The 19,547-nt window shown below is 37.5% G+C and overlaps 1 protein-coding gene across 1 annotated transcript in view; it reads right to left on the bottom strand.

Moving 5' to 3' along the window:
* Positions 1-19,547, bottom strand: part of galntl6 (polypeptide N-acetylgalactosaminyltransferase like 6) — a 271,655-nt gene that overhangs the window by 16,033 nt on the left and 236,075 nt on the right. Inside the window, exons 8-10 of the mRNA XM_079812186.1 lie at positions 5,430-5,547; positions 3,409-3,516; positions 1,973-2,194 (exon numbers count right to left, since the gene is read on the bottom strand). Coding sequence (XP_079668312.1) covers positions 1,973-2,194; positions 3,409-3,516; positions 5,430-5,547 — 448 coding nt within the window. The remainder of the gene's footprint in view (positions 1-1,972; positions 2,195-3,408; positions 3,517-5,429; positions 5,548-19,547) is intronic.

Raw genomic sequence — 19,547 nt, 5'->3', positions numbered from 1 at the left:
CGAAAAATGTGTTGTATCTCACCCGGCAGTGCTTCTCATAAATCAATGAACATTTCCACATAACCTCTCTGTCATTTGCACGCGCGCACACGCGCACACACACACACACACACACACACACACACACACACAGACACACACTCGCAGGATGTATTGACGATCGTGCTGTTTTCAGTGCGTAACTCAAATCAAGTGTGGAAAAGTTATGTGCCCACTCGTGGGTAAACAAAGAGATGTGAGGGGTGTAAAAACTGACTGGTAACTGAAAGATTCAGGTTGAAACCTCCATTGTGCTCCCTGAGCACCAACACCAGGTTGATTCATGGACCCATAATAAGTGTACAGTAAGTTACCTTGAATATAAGTGTCACCTAAACAACAAACGAGCAATTTTTTAAGTTTACTGTTGTCCAATAGCTAAATTAATTTCAGGTTTCTTGAATGCAGTAGTTTTTCAAAATACATAAAATGCCTCTTTGTCGCTATCTCTATTTGAAACCTGCAATTGCAGTTATTTGTGTAATTATCATCTTTATGTGGGTTGTGCATCGGATTAATCTAATGTTTTGAGAAATATGTGTGGCGTGTGGATATTGTACTTGGGAATCACAGATTCTACGTCTTGGAGTATGACCAAAATAAGAATTTTCACTTGAAAATGTTAGTAACATGTCTGGCACTTTTGTTCTAACCAACTGAGAAAAAAAGGCATTACAATAAATTGCGCTACCAACAGTGATTGAATCTAACGATCGCTTAGCTCATATTACATCAAACCGTGCAAATTATTCTTATTGTTATACTTTGTTCTCAAATTGTTAATGTTAACAACATTAACACAAGCATTGCATGACTGTGTATTTAGTGTGCATTAGCGTTAACTGTTGATTTCAATTTCCATACAGTCTAATCTTTAGCTTTTGACTACAGGTGAATCTCCACTTGTCATTGATGATTGTCGTTTGGACCTTTCTGGATTACAGTCCGCCATCAAAATGATACGTTTAATTATTCCAGCTGCTGTGAGAAAAGGCTATATATGATCCGCCACCTGCAGCATCCTCACATGCGATAGCCTACTAGCCGGACTCCTCCTTTATGTATACAGACGTGACGTAATGACGCAAAGACGAACGGCGCCATGCTCGAATTTCCCGCAGAAAGCTATCAGTACCACTCAAATTATAACACATTTATTACAAGCTTACCGTTGTGAATTGGGCTGAGGTAAGGAGATTTTTTTGAACACTGGCTGGTTATGTACTTGCTCAAAAATTGATTTGGGATCATTTTTAACCCAAAAAAGTTAGCAGCTTTAAGAATAAATTATATCTAAATTTGATCATATCCATTAATCCATCCATTCAGTATATATACACACTACTGTTAGAAAGTTTGGTGTCTTACTGACACCAAACTTTCTAAGTTTCTAAACTTTCTAAGACTTTCTAAAAAAAAAAATTCAGCAATTTTATATTAAATTTAAAAGTGGCAGTAAATACAATATATATAGGCCTATATTTAAAAAATGCTGGGTTTTTAGCACCAAATCAGCATATTAAAATGATTTAAGAAGGATCATGTTACTGTAATGTTCAGCTTTGCCATCACAGAAATAAATTACATTTTGAGATTTTAATAAAGAAAACAGTTCTTTTAAATTGCAATATTTCACAATATTACTGTTTTTACTGTATTTTTGATCAAATGCATGCAACCTTGAAAGACTTATTTCAAAAACACCATACTGTCCCCAGTAACGCACAATTTCCCAGAATGCTCTCATTTATCACAACATTTTCAATGAAGCAAGTTTATAAGATAAAAAAGTGTTCCTGGAACTCAAATTCAAATTCAACATCACTGTGTGGCTAATTCAAGTCAGTCATGAATCAAAAGATTAAAAGACAAATTATAAAATTTTGCTAAACCCTGTTATCTTCACAATTTTATTGGGCCGTTGTTCACCCACCTCTCCCCAGGCAGCTGGCGGTGGCTCCACAGGTGGGTAATATTTGGGCAGGTCCCAGGCCACAGTGTTCATGTACCATTTGAAGTCTTTACATTTGAGGTGTTTGCGGAGCCCCTTCTGAGCGGTAATGTCACCAGTGGAGAGGTGGCGGTACTCAGGCCGGCGCTGATAGATGTACTCTGTGTACTCATCCATCCATGTCTCTGCCACTCGTTTCAGGTTCTGTGAGGATTAATGGATATATATATATATATATATATATATATATATATATATATATATATATATATATATATATATATATATATATATATATATATATATATATATATATATATATATATATATATATATATATATATACGGTACTGTGCAAAATCTTAGGCACGTTAGTATTTTCGTTAGTATTTAAAAAAAAAAAAGGTTTTAAGCCAGTTATTTATATCTTTTGCTGTAGTGTGTCAGTAGGACATATCAGTTTACATTTCAAAACATTCCTTTTGTCATTAATTGTAATAATTCAGAGCGATTTTTGTATGCACAAGACGTCTGACGACAGCCGGTATGCTCCACATAGAGATCTGATCTCACCATCATCGAGTCTATCTGTGATTTCATGAAGAAACAGAAAAAACTGAGACAGACTAAATCCAGAAGAACTTTGGCAATGTCTCCAAAATGCTTGAAGAAACCTTCCTGCAAAGCTACAGTACTGTGAAAAGTTTTAGTAAAGTGAGGATGCTTTCAAAAATAACGTCATAAATAGATTTGATCAATTAACTTCTAATAACTACACCGCAAACACCTTTTTTGTTTTGTCCTAGGTAAACTTGCACATAGTTTTTCAGGGAGCTTTGCAGGAAGGTTTCTTCAAGTGTCTTGGAGACGTTGAAATGATATTTTCTACTGACACATCATGTATTTTCCTTAAAGGCACAATATGTAAGATTTTTGGTTTAAAATATCCAAAAACAACTAGAACAATGTTATATATTTTGTTGACTTGTGTACTTACATTATTTCAACACACTCAAATGTATCTGATATGATAAACACCGTTGCGTTACCCCAAATACGCATGACCGGAAGAAGTGGAAGCGCTCGTCTGAGGTATAATAAAAGCTCCGCGAAATCAAGGCGTCATCAAGCTACGACTTTGTTTTGAATAAGCAACATTTTCATATTGTGCCTTTAATCATCTCATATAATGCAAGTGCCTATTTGCTAATTAGTCACATTTGCCATTTGCCTTAAATATATACTATCTAGAGAAGAGTGGTTCTCTCCCTACAATTTGTCTTTTATCCTGCAGAGTATGAATAAGAGCATCTCAGGAACATTGTGAATCTAGAGCACTATAAACTAGCAGAATTGGGCCACTGTAGAGAAACACTCTATCCTTTCTCATTTGGAAGGATAGTGGAAGTTCTACTCACTCTTGCCAGGCTGGTCCCTGAAGGCACCTTGTAGGGGACGTACTTCCTGTAGATGTGGCCCACCCTCGAACAAGGTACATCATACATGCTGCCTCCACACATCCACACCTGAAAAAGCACATATGCACACACATACTCAAGCATTTATACTACATCACAGTATGTGCAGTTTTTTCCATCCCGCATTCTCTTAGACAGTTGAAAAAACTCAAAAAGCCGCATGCATCACACCCTTGTGAGCTCCTGGGAATATGTGGACAGACTAGCTAGAAATACAGCTACGCTTTCACATTATACCAGAGACAAGCAACGTCCTTGCCATGGGCTCCAATTACGGATCGACTGGCGCATTCACTGAAGGAAAGAAGTCGAGTTTTCCAACTGCCTCATGCTTGTGTCTTTTCTTTTCCTCTTTAAAATAAGAAAAAAGCAGGGTGTTCAATATGCTTCCCTTCCCGTCTCTCTCTTTCTGTTCTACTAAGGCCAAGACTTTGAAGTGCCTGTCCGTATCGAGTATTGGCTCAGGCATGGTGGATTTTGGACTCAGCCAGGGCCACTGACACACAGAGGGAGGTGAGAAAACTGAGGGGAGGGAGGCTTCTAGTCGGACGAGTTGAGTCTGATGGTTTCTCTCTTCCTCGGTCACCCGCTGGGCCCAAGAGAGCTGTCTGCAGATATCAAACCGCACAGACCTATCTCTCCTGCCAGGCGGCGGGTTAGCGGTCAAGCTAACTTCACAGACCCCATCGTTATGCAGAGAGAATCGTTCGAAACATCAGTGCTACAAAGTGAGCAAGAAAAAGCCCCTGCAGATCCCTCATTTGAGGATAAATGAGGGAGCCATGTAACAAATGAAGTTTTAGGAATAATTTTCACATTTTTTCACAGCCTCTTTTATCATAAAGCATGGGGGAAGGCAGCCATGGCAGGACTTTAGATATTAAGATGACTTGAATTGCATTTAGAAAGCTGCCTACATCGAACAGATGGATGAAACTTGGACAGAGTGTGGCAGGCAACCAATCAATGGGATGACGCCAAGCCCAATCAGCCCTGGCTTTTATTTTAGTTTGTAGTTGCACATCGGATTCTGAGGGAGACACTGTATTAAAATCCAGCTATCTTTAAGTTTTCAAATGGAGAGTTGTTTGGTATGTTACTACCATATTTCGAGGTCAACTGGACAACTTTATGACAAATAGCAACAGACAAACACTGTGCATAAAAAGGAAATGATGATTACAAAAAATCTCTCAAGCAGGCGGTTTAGCCTCTAAACTATATTTGTGGTTGCCATGGTTACTAGAGAGGTGCCGAGGATGGTGTTCCAATAACAAAGTTCAGTGCCAGCACAAGTGAGAGTCTAATGAAAAAGAGCGGGGTGGCAGGTATGTCAGAACTGATAAATAGAACACTTCCTCACATCCATCGGTGCCAGTTTTGGCCCCGCTAATCAAAACCGAATCACTTCAGAGCCACAGCCAATCACTGGATCACACAATCTAATTAGTTTCAGCAGTCTAGCCAGTCTAAACACATACACACAAACACAAACGTACAAAGACTCACAGCTCTGCTATCTTCGCCTTATTTTGGCCGTCTCATGTGCGTTTGGCTCTGAGGCTTTGCTTAGTAACAGAGTGAAGAAAATAACCTCTGCCGTCCAATCTCATTCAGGCTTTATTGTTGAAAAGAATGAGAAAAGGCTGTCTAGACAGACAGGCCGAGCACTTCACATTAAGTGGGAGAAAAAGGAATCTGGTATAGCTATAGTTAGAGGTTCGCAATGGATCAGGAGCGCTAAGCTATTGGATGTGGTTTTGGAGTGTGTGTCTTGGAATCCATTTTAAGACCTGGATTGCACAAAGCATTGGAGTGAGACACTGTGAGCCTTATTATGTTCTGTTTGATTATTTTGGTCTGAAAGGCCAATAGCAAGAAGCAGCCTTGGAAAAGTCTTTGAAAATGGATACATTATTTGCGAATTACATACAGGAATCGATGCAGAGGCTTTAACTCACCTTGAAGGATATTTCAAACTGCTCGCCTCCCCAGATCTCAAGGCCTGTGTCGTATCCTCCCAGCTCCCAGAACCACTGTCGGTTTACAGCAAACAAGCCTCCGGCCATCACAGGAGACCTGCGGGAAGCAGGAAGAACAACATGCTCAGCCATGTCTTAGGACTTCATACTGCATTTTTTGGACAAAGTTTTAATGAAACCTGAAGGGCAGTGTGCAGGAAGAACCACAAATTAAGGTCAAATAACCCCTGGAGAAACTCTGTGAGCATCAGGAAGGAAAAGTCAATTAATATGAATTCAGTGCATTCAATAAAATACTTATGATGAATCACTTGTGTTATATTATTTCTCAGCAAGTGGCTTTGGGTTAAATTGAATAAATCAATCAATGTAAATGCAAGGGGGGAAAAATATATATTGATGAGTAGGTGGATATCCTAGGGCTTGCATTACTTTATGAGTCAACTGGTCATACAGCAAAGTTGTCAACTAGTCAGCGGGTCAATGTTTACCATATGTACATGACTCACAATAAGCTGCGCGGCTTCCAACGCAAATCTAACACGGCACTGATAAAGAATTTATGAGTGGAGTGCCAGATTCATGATGCTTGCATTGTCATAGAAAGTCCAAAAACTATCCACATATTCATTTTGGTTTTAGTTCATACCAGCCTTGTGGCAAAATATAATTTGTTTTAGAACAGTACAAAATAATTTAATCTATTGTGAATCCTTAAACCATTTTTACTGTCAACAAGCACATACTTTTTATGGGCACAAAACACTCCCGGGTTTATTATTATATCTTTCTTTCTCATTTAGCTAATTCCAAATATCTGTGTCCATTATAGGTTATTATACAAAACTAATGACACACAGCTATGCTGAGGTGAAGTTTGAGAACAACAGGGTTGAGGGGCATTCAGAACTGAATTGAGAAAATAAAAATAACTATATATATTGAGGTAAAGAACAGGATGCAGAATTGTAATTTGAAATTAAATGTAAAGGAGTAGAATAAAAAAAATGAGATTCAGAGCATTCCATTTAACTATTTTCTTTTTAAATGAGCAAAGCCTGTCAAACCTTGTTTGCAAAAATCATTAAACCTTTACAGAGAACAATAGACAGACAGACAGATAAATAGATTAATGTTACAATATGTCAAACGGTTTGTGTACTGTGACAGGGTCCAATGGGCATCTCTGCTGCACATCACACTGTTCAAAAGCAGAGAATATAACACATGGAATCATCATAGCATGAATTAATAAGCTCATTTTACTTTCATGCATCTCCTCAGGCTTCCGTGTTTTGAAAGGTGAATCATAATGTACATCTGCAAACAGTCCCTAATGGGAGAATCAGACATAAGCTGCAAGCTGCATTCTGCTCACTGACACGATCAGGCTCATAGTCCAGTCAACATCACTTATGCGAAAAAACGTTGAGATTTATTGGCCAATTCAAGGCAGATCAAAGTGAGAGAGGATTGCTGTTAAGCAGATGTCAAGCAAACATGCAGATGAGTTGCTGTTACTCTCATTGTGCTATTTTCATTAATGCTTATTGTGATTCCAAAACTTGTATTCAGTGGTTATATCACATGTACTTATGGGCTTAAGCCTGCCAATGGGGTTTGAGAGGGGATACTGATGGATTTAATGGATCTCTCCAGTTGTTCAGAGTTTGAATCCCGAGACTTGGCTAAAGCAGAAATGAAGCTGTACAAAGTGTCTGTTGGTAAGTAGTGCAATCTTTTAATAGAGCATGTGGGATGAAATATGGTAATGCATGGGCTGGAATGACAGCATGTTTTGGGATTATGGTTATGCATATACTGCACTTGCACATTGCACAGACGACATAGAGCCCTAGGTTGAGAGAGGATTTGTGGTGGATTTATTTATTTTGTATTCTGAGCATTCGGGAGGTAAAGCTGAGATGAGATGATCTATGGGCGGACACTTCACTTTTGGTTGGTGGTAGTGTTGCGGGTGGCAGGCCTCATTTATTCATCATATGGTGACATGTGGCGTTCACACAGTCAGTTAAATGGACAACTGTATTTATTAACAGACGTGCCTCTTGAATTGTCCTCTTTGAATTATTTGTATGAAAAAAAAAGAAAATAAACTATATTGATGCCTATATAAAAGCCTAATATTTATGATGTTGAAATAATGGGTCTCAATATGCTCAGAGAAATCTAAAAAGACACGTCTCATGAATTATTACCAAGTATTACCAAATATAGACCTACATTTTAGACTTTTTAGACCTAAAGTTTTAACATTTATTTGATATCAAAAATACAATAAAACAGAAATATTGTGAAATATTATTGTCACAACCACCAGCTGGAGTGCCCTTAATCTCCACCAGAGGGCACTCCTTCTGTCTCCTTTATCTCACCATGAACAACATTTCCCATAATCCATTGCCTGGACTAATCATGTTCTGATAACTTCCACCTGTGTGTTATTTACAGTGACCGGGAGGGGACATGTTTGGTTCAGTTAGTTTTGTCGTGTGAACGTCATATGTCGTGGCCACAAGATATTAATTTGTGGGAATGTCATATTAACTATTGCAAACGTGATAGTAAGCCGTGTCCACGAGATCATTTTTCGATCATGATTCCGACTTTACATCGCATGGCCACGACTTATTATCACGTTCCCACAAATTAATATGACATTCCCACAAATTAATATCTCGTGGCCACGACATATTATGATGTTCCCACAAGTTTATTTGTCGTGGTCATGACAAAACTAACTGAACCAAACATGTCCCCTCCCGGTCATCATAGTTATTATCTGGTTTACTCCTGCCTATTTAAACCCTTTGAATTCACTCATTCTTCGCGAAATCTTGTATGTTGTTACACTGTATTTCTGAGCGTTATCCTGATTTATAACAATTATAATTTAAAAGAACTACACCAGTCTTCAGTGTCAGTGATCCTTCAGAAATTATTCTAATTTGCAGTTATGGTGGTTAAGAAACATTTCTTATTATTATCAATGTTAAAACAGTTGTGCTGCTTCCTATTTTTGTTGAAACTGTAAACCATTTTACAGATAGACCCACAAAGACATACCGATAAATCAGTATAATTTATTTCCTATTAAAAATAAATAATGAAGTGAATGCCAAGTGGATGTCTGGTCGAAACCTCAGTGTCAGCATTTAACAAGAATGAAAACTGCAAAGTGCTGCTGGGTTCTGTGTCCTCTGGGAACTGGACTTAAGCTAAGCGGGGCCAAAATATTATAGATGGTTGAACGTGGGAGAAAGGAGAGGAGAATGAGCGAGAATGAGCAAGAGAGCAAAGACAAAGAGGCAAGCCATAAACAATAATTGGAGGAATGGGTTTGTGTAAAGACGGCCAAAGTAGATGAGCAGCAAGGCGCCAAAATCAATTTACTCTCACGTAATACTCTCTGGCCTGCTTCCTTCCGATTTAATAAGGTGCTGAAATATAACAGTCTACTCAATTAAGGCAGCTAATGGAGGAACAAGCACTCCACTGGAGAAATGACCATGTAGCTTTTTTCCCCTCCACCGCCAATAACAGCAGCTCCAGCAGATATTGTGGCATGGTGGAACATGCCGTCCTGGACTGGACATTTGTGTCTTGGCTGTTCCAGACAATGGATGTGTGGGTGCTTAGCCAGCTCATTGGCTGTGTATTTTGCCGATGGTTTATTTGATCAGCTGGACACAAAGCTAGGAGTCTCAGGCAGAAAAAAAAAATAGAATCACTTATACATCCGGAGAGGCAGGAATCAGCGATGGGGATGATTGGAGCGACCGATCAACAGGCTCCGGGGAGCTTTGATGAATTGACAAGTTTCTTCGACGGCTCTAGCCACAGCTAGGGCTCTTGATTGTATTTGCATGCTCTCGTCTCCCAGTGCGTTCATGCATGCACAATGACACGGTCCATTTAGGATGTGTCTGTTTTTCAACATTCGGTCTCTTATTCAGACGCAGAAGAGGAAGCTGATTACTTCAGGGGGCCACTCGCGTGGTGAGGTTGCCATGTGAAGTAAATATAAGGATGTAGGAACAGCTGGAAGAGGCCGTATTGATTGGCTATTTAGGCACTGATCTGAGGGGAGAGTGTGGGTCGATGTGGTGGAGTGCCAGTGTGTGACGGAAAGGCAGGTGAATGGAGCAGAGAAACCTCTCAACAGGAGTGTTCTGCACCACTGAAGCATACCACCAGGTCAAATACTTTAATACAGAGGAAGAGAGAGATAAGGAGAGAGAGAAAGATAAAATGAGAGGGAGAGAAATAGGGGGGCCCTCCTGGATGTAGACCCCCTAGCTAAGTATAAATCTAACAAGATGAGCCCTTCCTGTGAGGCAGTGTGGAGTGAAAGCAGAGCACAGAGCAGAGCTGTGTGATTTTGCCTGGAGCGAGGAGGGATTTTATTATGGAAAGTCAGAATGTTGTGTGTTCTCTCACTTTTACATGGCAGCACAACATGTTAACAGACTGTAATGCAATGGCACGTCGGAAAGAAGCCATCATGTTTAAAAAAAAAGTTTAAGTTTAAAAGTTTTTTACTATTAGGAGTCTGAAAGAAAGGAGTCTAAATCAAAAATGACATGTACAGAAAGACAAAACATACTCATTATAACATTAAGTGCCCCTTATGCTATTTTGAAGGATCATAATGTTGTTTTGGAGGTCTCCTACAATAAGTTTACATGCACCCAAGGTCAAAAGCACTGTAAATGTTCTCATAATATACATTGCAAATCACCTAATTTCTCAAAGAGTCTTAAAGTTAGTTAGAAGATTCAGTCTTTCTAAAACCACCATTCCGAGAACCTATTATTATCTAAATGGTCAGACGGTCCAGTCTGTTGTGATTGGTCTACCACTTTCAACACGTGTCAGAAATTAAACGCACATTCCCTGAATTTACTTGAATTTTCAGCTCTGGAGGCTTCCTCAGCACTTGATATACACAGATTGCAACAGATTTCTCCATATCATTTCAATTGCGAGTCCTCATCCTTTGCATGCAAAGTAGATTTGGGGCAATGAAAACAGCGTATTCTTGTCATGTCGACAACACAAACCAAACTCCTCCAGGCAGCTACAACTACAGTGTTTGAGGACTGGTCAAAGCAAACGTACGCGGGCAGCCAATGAAGACCATAGGCTGGCATTATGCATATTTGTTACATAGTTACATAGGTATGTAATAGGAAGTTACAAGTTGCTGACGACTTGTTTAGGCAGTTCAGAACCGATTCTTTCTTTTAAGAGACAAAAACTTTATTTGTCGTGCACTTTGATCTTTACAACTTTTTTAACATTCACAAACAGCTATAAAATATCCTGCATAAAAGTATTATTCGAAAAAGCATAAAAGCACTTTAATATTCTGTCATTAGCTCATGACTTATTTTCTTCTGCAGAACACAAAAGAAGATATTTTGAAGAATGTGGGTTAAAAAACAAAACAAAAAAAAACATTTAGGTTGTCTATTAAATGGACAAAACAGTTATCTCTTTTTGTGCCCTCAATGTAAAACTAAGAACAGTTATTTTTTATTTTCAAGACTTTAAAAATCTTAAATCTGCCTAATGCTTTTTCGTGTTAGGACATGGTGTAAAGGTAATGAATCACTCTCTTCTCTCAGATGTGTACCCTTATGAAAAAGAAGTATACTTTAAGTTCATTTTATGAAGTATACTTAAGTAATGTTCAAGTATATTTTTAAGTATGCTTTATGTAGTAAGTATACTAATATCAATGTGTGCTAGCAGTAAATATGTAAGTTTACAATTTTTCTATACGGCTTGGGACTAAATTGGCCCACTTTTAGTATATAAAAGTATACATTTAAGTGTACTATAAGTGTAACAGTAGTAAACTTTAAGTGTACAACTAGGTTTCTCATTTGTACTGCATCTGTACTCCAAGTGAACTTATAAGTATACTAGTAGTTTTCTATTTTAATAAAGTAGTAAATGTTTTATTTTATGAAAATACTAGTGCTGGGAATTGATGAAAAAAAAAACGAATTAATCACATCCTTTTCTGTAATTAATCGCGATTAATCGCAAGTTTTTAATATTTTGATATTTGAATAATTTCAGTTACTCTCCAAATTAATGTAGAAACTATTTAAAGACAGCATATTTTAAATATGTGTTGTAGTGGCATATTGAAGGCCTGTATCACTGATACTAATGTCTCTATGAGCATCTCACGTGCATCTCATTTTCTCACGTTCATTTAAGATGTTATTTAACTAATTTAAGACTCCTAATACGAGAACACTCGAGAAAACTGGCATTTTGGCCACATTCTCTGTGTTGTTGTTATTGTTTGTTCAAGAGCGAAAGAAAACTCAATGTGTGCACGAGACTGGCGCTAGGAAACTAGGGATTTGATTGAGATGCACACACACTGACATACGTTCTCTTCTGTCTTGTCGCGCTTAGATGGTTTAAAAGCATTTACATGAATAAGAGTGTGAACATATAATGTAACGCTAAGCAAAAATGTATATAAAAACGAACGCTGCGTTAATTGTGTTAAATATTTTGAATGCATTAAAATGAAAAAATTAATCGCCCGTGTTAACGCGCTAATTTGCCTAGCACTAGAAAATACACTTTGAAGTGTACTCTCAGTAAACTAGAAGTTTAGTAGTTTATACTGCAAGTATACTTAAGTACACATAACATTATACTTATAGTTTACTATATTATTTTTGCACTTTCAGTATACTACTTAGTTCAAATGTAGATATTATATTTTATACTTGAAATATACCATTAACTGTACTTTAACTCATTTTAAAAACATGCATGCCTTTTTCCAACACTTGAATGTGGGTAAGTTTCATAAAGAAAAACATTTTAAACAAAAAGTTGAGAAAATCACATTTTTGTCAAAGACACCTTGGTCAGATTCAGAGTGATGATCAAAACACAGATGTAGTAGATTGAGTCCATCAACACCCCTAAAGCTTCACAGTAGTTTCCTCTCCATTGGTTCGACATTTTGTTCAGTAACGTTAGGCAGTTTTGATCATCCGCTTCGAATGTTATCACTCGATTGAATGGGCGTTATCAGTGGTTATCAGCCCATAGGTATGGGCTAGAATAGGTGTTTTGATTTACATGCTGTTTAATGTTTGATGATTGCGTTATTTTACATTTGCGTGAGCAAGCTTCTATCACTTGTTTCAGCTTCTTCTCCTGTATTTTGAATAACAGTGAAAACATGGATAGCTGGAAAACTCGGTCAGAAAGTCAAGTATACTTAAGTGCAATTTTAAGTATTTCTGAGAAGTATATAAAGTAGACTGAAAGTATACTTTCTTATTTTTTGTTTAAAAGTAGTATACTAATAGAACACTTGAATCAACGTCTTTTTCGTAAGGGTAGCCTATTCAATTATACTATTCAAAAAAGTCATATAAAATCATACAAATCTAGTAATCAAGCAATTTCAACTAATACATCTCTCACCCATATATGACATGAAAAACAGTGAGTGAGAAATGGAAAACCCAGAGTGGAGTTTGAGTGGGGTGATTACATAATGCTTTGAGCAAGGACTGGAAATTGCTGTCACTCTACATCTCTCCAAACAGCAGGTGCTAAACAAGCACACACACACACACACACACACGCACGCACGCACGCGCACACACACACACACACACACACACACACACACACACACCAACACACACACTGTCCGTCTGTATGTAGGACACTCTCTGGGGCAGCTTTCTCTCCAGGTCTTGAGGGACTCAGTTGGGTCTCGACCTCTCAGCCCTGTTTCACACTCATTAGCATTCATCACCTTCTCACGCACAACACACTGGCCACTCCAATACTGCTCTCATTTCTATTACTGACCTAAATTCACAAGCACACACACACACACACAGAGAGAGAGAGAGAGAGAGAGAGAGAGAGAGAGAGAGAGAGAGAACAGTTCCCTGGGGACATGCATGCCCTGTGTTGACAGGCCCTCTTGGTGGTCTGCTGATTCCACTGAGGCTAATAAAAAGCAAAACTACAGGGTAAATAGTGCAGGTGATTCTGTAAACTCTCCCACAATTGCCGTTTTTAGAAAATGTGTCTTGTGACTAGACTCATTTTAGACTATTAATTTGCGTTATTCCTCAATTAAATACCGTAATCTCTGGTAACAGACCTCAGGAGAGAGAGAGAGAGAGAGAGAGAGAGAGAGAGAGAGAGAGAGAGAGAGTTATTTACATATAGAGCTACAATGACGTTTGCTTCCTTGACTTAATTATTCTGAGAGGGAGAAAAAGACAAAGGAGTTTGTGCACTGTATTTTAGCTAAATGTGCTGTCAGTCAGTGTGGCTCCATGTGTCTGTCCTCTGCGGATGGGCTCTAAGTTAAAGGATGTCTTTGCTTTGTGCTCATCCTAATATAAATAATCATTTGTTCAGGCTGGTTGGAGACAGCCCTTCAGAGCAGGCCCCTAAGAGCAGCTGGCATCGATCCTCGTCTCTCATGACATAGATTCAAAGTAAGGACGTGCAAAACAACACATTTTTGGAAACACTTTACAATACGCTTTAAGTTGTTAACAAAGAAAATAGAATAGAATAACATAGAATAACAATGTTTACAGTATTTAATAATCTAGGTTAACCAATCAATTATAGTTAATTCTAAATAAACTACTCATTATATTATAGTATATGTTATTATATATAGTTTTCATTGCTATTTCATGTTTATGCTAATTATACACTAATTCAAGTTCATTTACACAACCTTAAATGTTAAAATTAGTGTTGTAGTACTCAAGACTGGTCTTGGTCTCGAGACCGGTCTTAAGACCATTTTTTGAAGGTCTTGGTCTTGTCTTGGTCTCGACTGCATTTCTCCTCGGTCTTGTCTTGGTCTCTGACTTAGAGGACTCGGAATTTTATCTCAAGACCAGTCAAGACCACAAACTGTGAGGATATCACAAAATTGCCAGTGCATTGTCTGATTTAACATCATTAATGTGATTTGATGAATCACTTACTGCTTAAAATGGAATCAATAACTTCTTTGTAATGCGATTTTCCTTTGTTACTGTGCAGCCGGGTTCAAATTTTTTTTTTTTGTGTCTTTATGACTTTTGCGTTCGTCGCAGTTGTGACGTTGCACGCTCTTGCTGCAGTCCGCGGGAGGTCTGAGCAGAGCAAGGTATGCATTGTGTGCACTCCTGTTCAAAAGATAGTTATAAGTGAAAATAATCACTAATTAAATGATCTGTTTTGTTAAAATGTAAATGAGTATGCACAAGTATATGACCTTTCCTCTTAAATCTGTTTTTCCTGCATAAGTGAAAGTTTAACCGAGTGAATGGAGTGTCATGTTGTACTGTGTGTTAGTGTGAAAGTTGGCCTGTGAAGCGTGTGTTTGACAGGAGAAGGCTGATTAACTTTGCACAACATTAATTGCAACATAATTACTGCATTTTTCAACTCATGGTTATGAATTGTTTTTTTTATTTCTTTGTTATATGTGTTCAACTGAATTGGTTATATAAAATGCTGGAATGTGGGCGATTTAAAGATGTATATTAAATGAGTTTGGTTAGTGTCAATATATATATTGTATTCATTCACTGACTGTTGATATACCTGATGTGATATTACTTATTACTATTTTCTTTATATTCTTTATTACTGTAAATGAGATTGTGTATTGTGAACTCACTTCAGTCTGCCTGAGCAGAGCGAGGATAAGGCTGATTAACTTTGCACAACATTGAATGCAACATAATTACTGCATTTTTCAATTCATGCTGATGCAGATAAAAGAACCTCTGAACCAGCAATTCGACTCCAGTCTTTATTCATTACACAACACAACACAACACAATACAACACAACACAGAGGGGTAGCCGAGCCATAGTGACAGAGACACGCGAGCCCAAACAAGCTACACATATATTAAATAACGTGATCATCAACATTAAACATCATATAAATCAAAACTGCCTAATGTTACTGAATGAAATGTCGACCCAAAACAAGCTATAGGACTGTGCAAGCAGTAGGGGTGTTGATGGTTTAAAAATGCTGGCGGGGAAAGGGTTAAACATCTAAAATTATCTTTATTTGTAGGTTTTCTAGAGGAATACCTTTCCTTTGTCCATGACAAATTAAGTTTTTCTCTGCTCGCTTCTCGACGACTGCCGCTTCCCCTCAGCACAAGTTTGGTATCGTTTTAAAGTGCAACATTCCAACTTTGGGAATATTCTAGCGAAAACTGTTGGGGAAAAACATCTGATGTGTAACATTATATTAGATCCGTGCAGTAGGTCTTAATATATAGGCTGTCTGTTTCATTAATGTTAATCAAACAATTGTGTTCATGGAAAAAAAAAGTTGAATATATATTTTTCCTATAGATATTTGGTGTTGACTTGGTGTGTGCCAAATTTGGTGTTATTCCCAGGGATTTTAAGGTATGGATGCTTTAGGTGATTTTTTTGCAACCTTCAGAAAACTTTGAAAGCTCAAAATTGACTTTGCTGACTTTATCGACTTCAAACAGCTGTAGCTCATTCTTTTTCAAACAGCTCTAGCTCATCTGAATTTTAATAGAGAACTAATTTTTGTTGGTGGGTTGACTGAATGAACAGTCAACTCATTTTCCCCAAGGAATCCCTCTAAAATGAATAAATTACATTTTAAAATACATTAATAAAGAAAACAATTTTAAATTGTATTACTGGTTTTATTTTTTCCTTGGTGAGCTTTTGAGAATTCTTTGAAAAACATATCTTCAACTCCAAACTGTTGACTGGAAGCATGACCAGATTTATACCATTGGGCTTGACTGGGCTAAAGCCCATGGGCCCCGCCCAGTAGGAGGCCCTGCCTTTACCCATTTACGTTTGTTTTATTAGGGGCCAAGCACCGAAGGTGCAGGCACCTATTGTAATCGTTAGATTTCTTATTATTATTATTATTCCGCCACGAAGTCTATGGCAGCCCATAGAACCGCTTGCGGGAAAGTTGTGAAATTTGGCACACAGATAGAGGACAGGCCCAACATTAACCACACCAATTTTGGAATCTCTAAAACAATCCCTCTAGCGCCACCACCTGTCCAAAGTTTGACTAATGTTTTTGCTAATAACTTTTGAACCATAAGGGCTAGAAACAAAATTCTTTTTTCCTCTGATTCCTTGGCTCAAGCCAATGCGATTGCACCCTATGACGTCACTTTCCGTCATAATAATTTTCCCGCCATTTTTAATTAACCGAAAAACCTACTTTTGCGAACTCCTCCTAGGCCGTTGCTCCAATTTGCACGAAAATTGAACCAGATCATCTTCAGACTCTGCTGACAAAAGCGTATTAGACTCGAGATGATTAGTCAAACTGTTATTGAACAACCCTCGAATTAAATCGACAAAGTGCCCACAAAAATGAAAGTCAGACTTTATCTCCGAAACACTTTAGCATATTCTAACCAAACTTGGTGTGTGTTATGCCAACCATGACCTGAGGCTGCCTGCAGCGTTTCGGCGCAGTGCCACCTAGTGGTCCAGAGATACAAAAATTGGATATTTTTGATTATAACTTAAGAACGCTTTAGCCAAATATCACACAACTGGTCTCTTTAGGGTCGGGGCATCACGCCAAGCCATGTCATACCCAATTTTCCCATATCAACCATTTTGGTCGTCGGCCATTTTGAATTTTGTCAGAAAGTGCTATATTTTACAAACGCATTGGCGTATCGTTACGAAACTCGGTGTGTGTCTTTGTCACCAAGCCCTGAAAGTACACAAAAAGTTTCAAGGCAGCGCCACCTTGTGGACAAAAGTTATAGTGAATTTTCCAATAATGCTAATAACTTTTGATTAAATTTGACTATTGTCATAAAAATGGTTTCAATATATTCCTTGGGTGATGCCAAGAACATAGATCCCAATTTTGCCATATTTGGCCAAACATTCTGTTCGCCATTTTAATTTCCTTCAGAAACCTACTTTTTCGAACTCCTCCTAGACTATTTGCCTGATTTTCACCAAAATCGAATCGTAACATCTTCAGACCATGACAGCAAAAAGTTATTAATTTCGTGTCAACAAACAAAACCGTTTTCATATACTGCAGCGACAAAGTTGAGCCATGATGCCAAAATTACTCTTGAGGCTGTATCTCTGCAATGCTTTGACATAATGACACCAAACTTTGCCTTTGTCATTGTCATCTCACTCTGACCACACCACATCAATTTCGTTACTGCGCCACCTATTGGTCGAAAGTGACAAACCATTAAATTATATTATTAGTGACTGTATATGTGATTTTTCAGCCATTTTTGACTAAAATCATCTTAAAATGCCTTTAATTGCTCATTGTTGCAGTTGGTCTCACCCTCCCAGCCATGGTGGCATGTCTTGTCTAGTTTTTTCTGTTATGCCTGTCAGAATTAGTTTTACCACATTTTCACTGTCGGCCCAGTGCAAGCGATGACTATAAATGGGCCAGCCAGGGCTAATAGCCTCCGACTGTGAGGCCATGATCAAACGGCGTAAACTGGTATTTATCCCTATTTCACATAGAAGAAGGATACACGTATTCAATAGCACATGCTACGATTTATTTGTGATTGCATGGTTACTTTAAATAGCTCCATTAAGGCTTTTAGCCCCAAACAGCACACATTTAGAAAGATATTGATAAATTATCATATGTTCACTGCTCTTTACAGAGAATGATCATTTTTATTAATTCCATTCATTTAATTACATTACATTATGCGATCTGAAGAGTTTTGAATGCTCTCTCCCATCTCACTGCCATCACACTAGTGGGGCAGAAATGTTTTTTCAATCATTTAATATTTCTACATGAAAAATGTTATATTTTAAATATTAATCTATTGACATAATTTATATATAATAATTATAATAGTGTAAATACATTCATGCCACATCTGAGCTGGATTAAACATGTGTAAATCCAAAGTTGGATTTTATTTAAACTGACTTAATTTGATTGATAATACCCAAAAAGTGTCTTTTTTATCCTGATTTAATTTATTGATTAAATGTAAGAATTTGATGCAAGAGGACACAGATTTGACAATACATTTTAAAATAATGTTCATCGCTGCTTTATTGCTCATTGCTCTTAGGCCCCCTAAGTATAAATTAGTGTAATTCTAAATTAGTGTAATACAAAAAAAATCTCTAGACAAAACCAAACACAATGCAGGATGCGATGTAGCAGCCTAAAACATCCCTTTGAATGCATATATGGCTGTTGCACCAAAATTTCAGCTTTATGTAATGTAACTAGATTTCCATATTTGATGAGTACATTCTACTGGCATTCTGTTGACACATACCATTGGTGAAATTGTAAAGAAGTAAAAAATTACTATTTTCTATTAGAAATAATTAGCTAATTTTAAAATTTGAGTACATGTAACTTTAAAATACAACAACATTTTTTGTTAAAACACAGAAGATCCCACTTGAAATTTGTAATATGGAAATGTAAAAATTAAGTTGGATTCAATCAAAAATACACATTTAGAACTCTTAATGTTATGTAGATCACACACAATAAAATGACTATAGAAATGCTAAACTTAAGTTTACTTTGTGCAAATTATCTTTCAACAGATAGACAAAATCAAGTAGTTTGACAAGACTAGTCTTGATTGATCTACATAATAAAATTATGAAAAAATCATATTTTTTAAGTAAATCAAGCTGAATCTTTTTTATCAGTGTATAGTGATATAAAGGGTGTTCATTTAAACGGTCTAAAAAGTAAACTACAACCGTTAAAACAATATCTAATGCAAAAACACACACACACACACGCACGCACGCACGCACGCACGCACGCACACACACACACACACACACACACACACACACGTTTGTTTTTGTGAAATGTGAGGACATTCCATAGGCGTAATGGTTTTTATACTGTACAAACCGTATTTTCTATCCCCTTACACTGCCCCTGCCCCTAAACCTAACCCTCACAGGAGACTGTGCAGTTTACTTTCTGTGAAAAAAAACTTGTTCTGTGTGATTTATAAGCATTTTGAA

This window comes from Gobio gobio (assembly GCF_949357685.1).
Source record: "Gobio gobio genome assembly, chromosome: 3".
Lineage (NCBI taxonomy): Eukaryota > Metazoa > Chordata > Actinopteri > Cypriniformes > Gobionidae > Gobio > Gobio gobio.
Note: the sequence above shows the minus strand (reverse complement) of the source record. Positions and strands in the feature narration are given on the sequence as shown.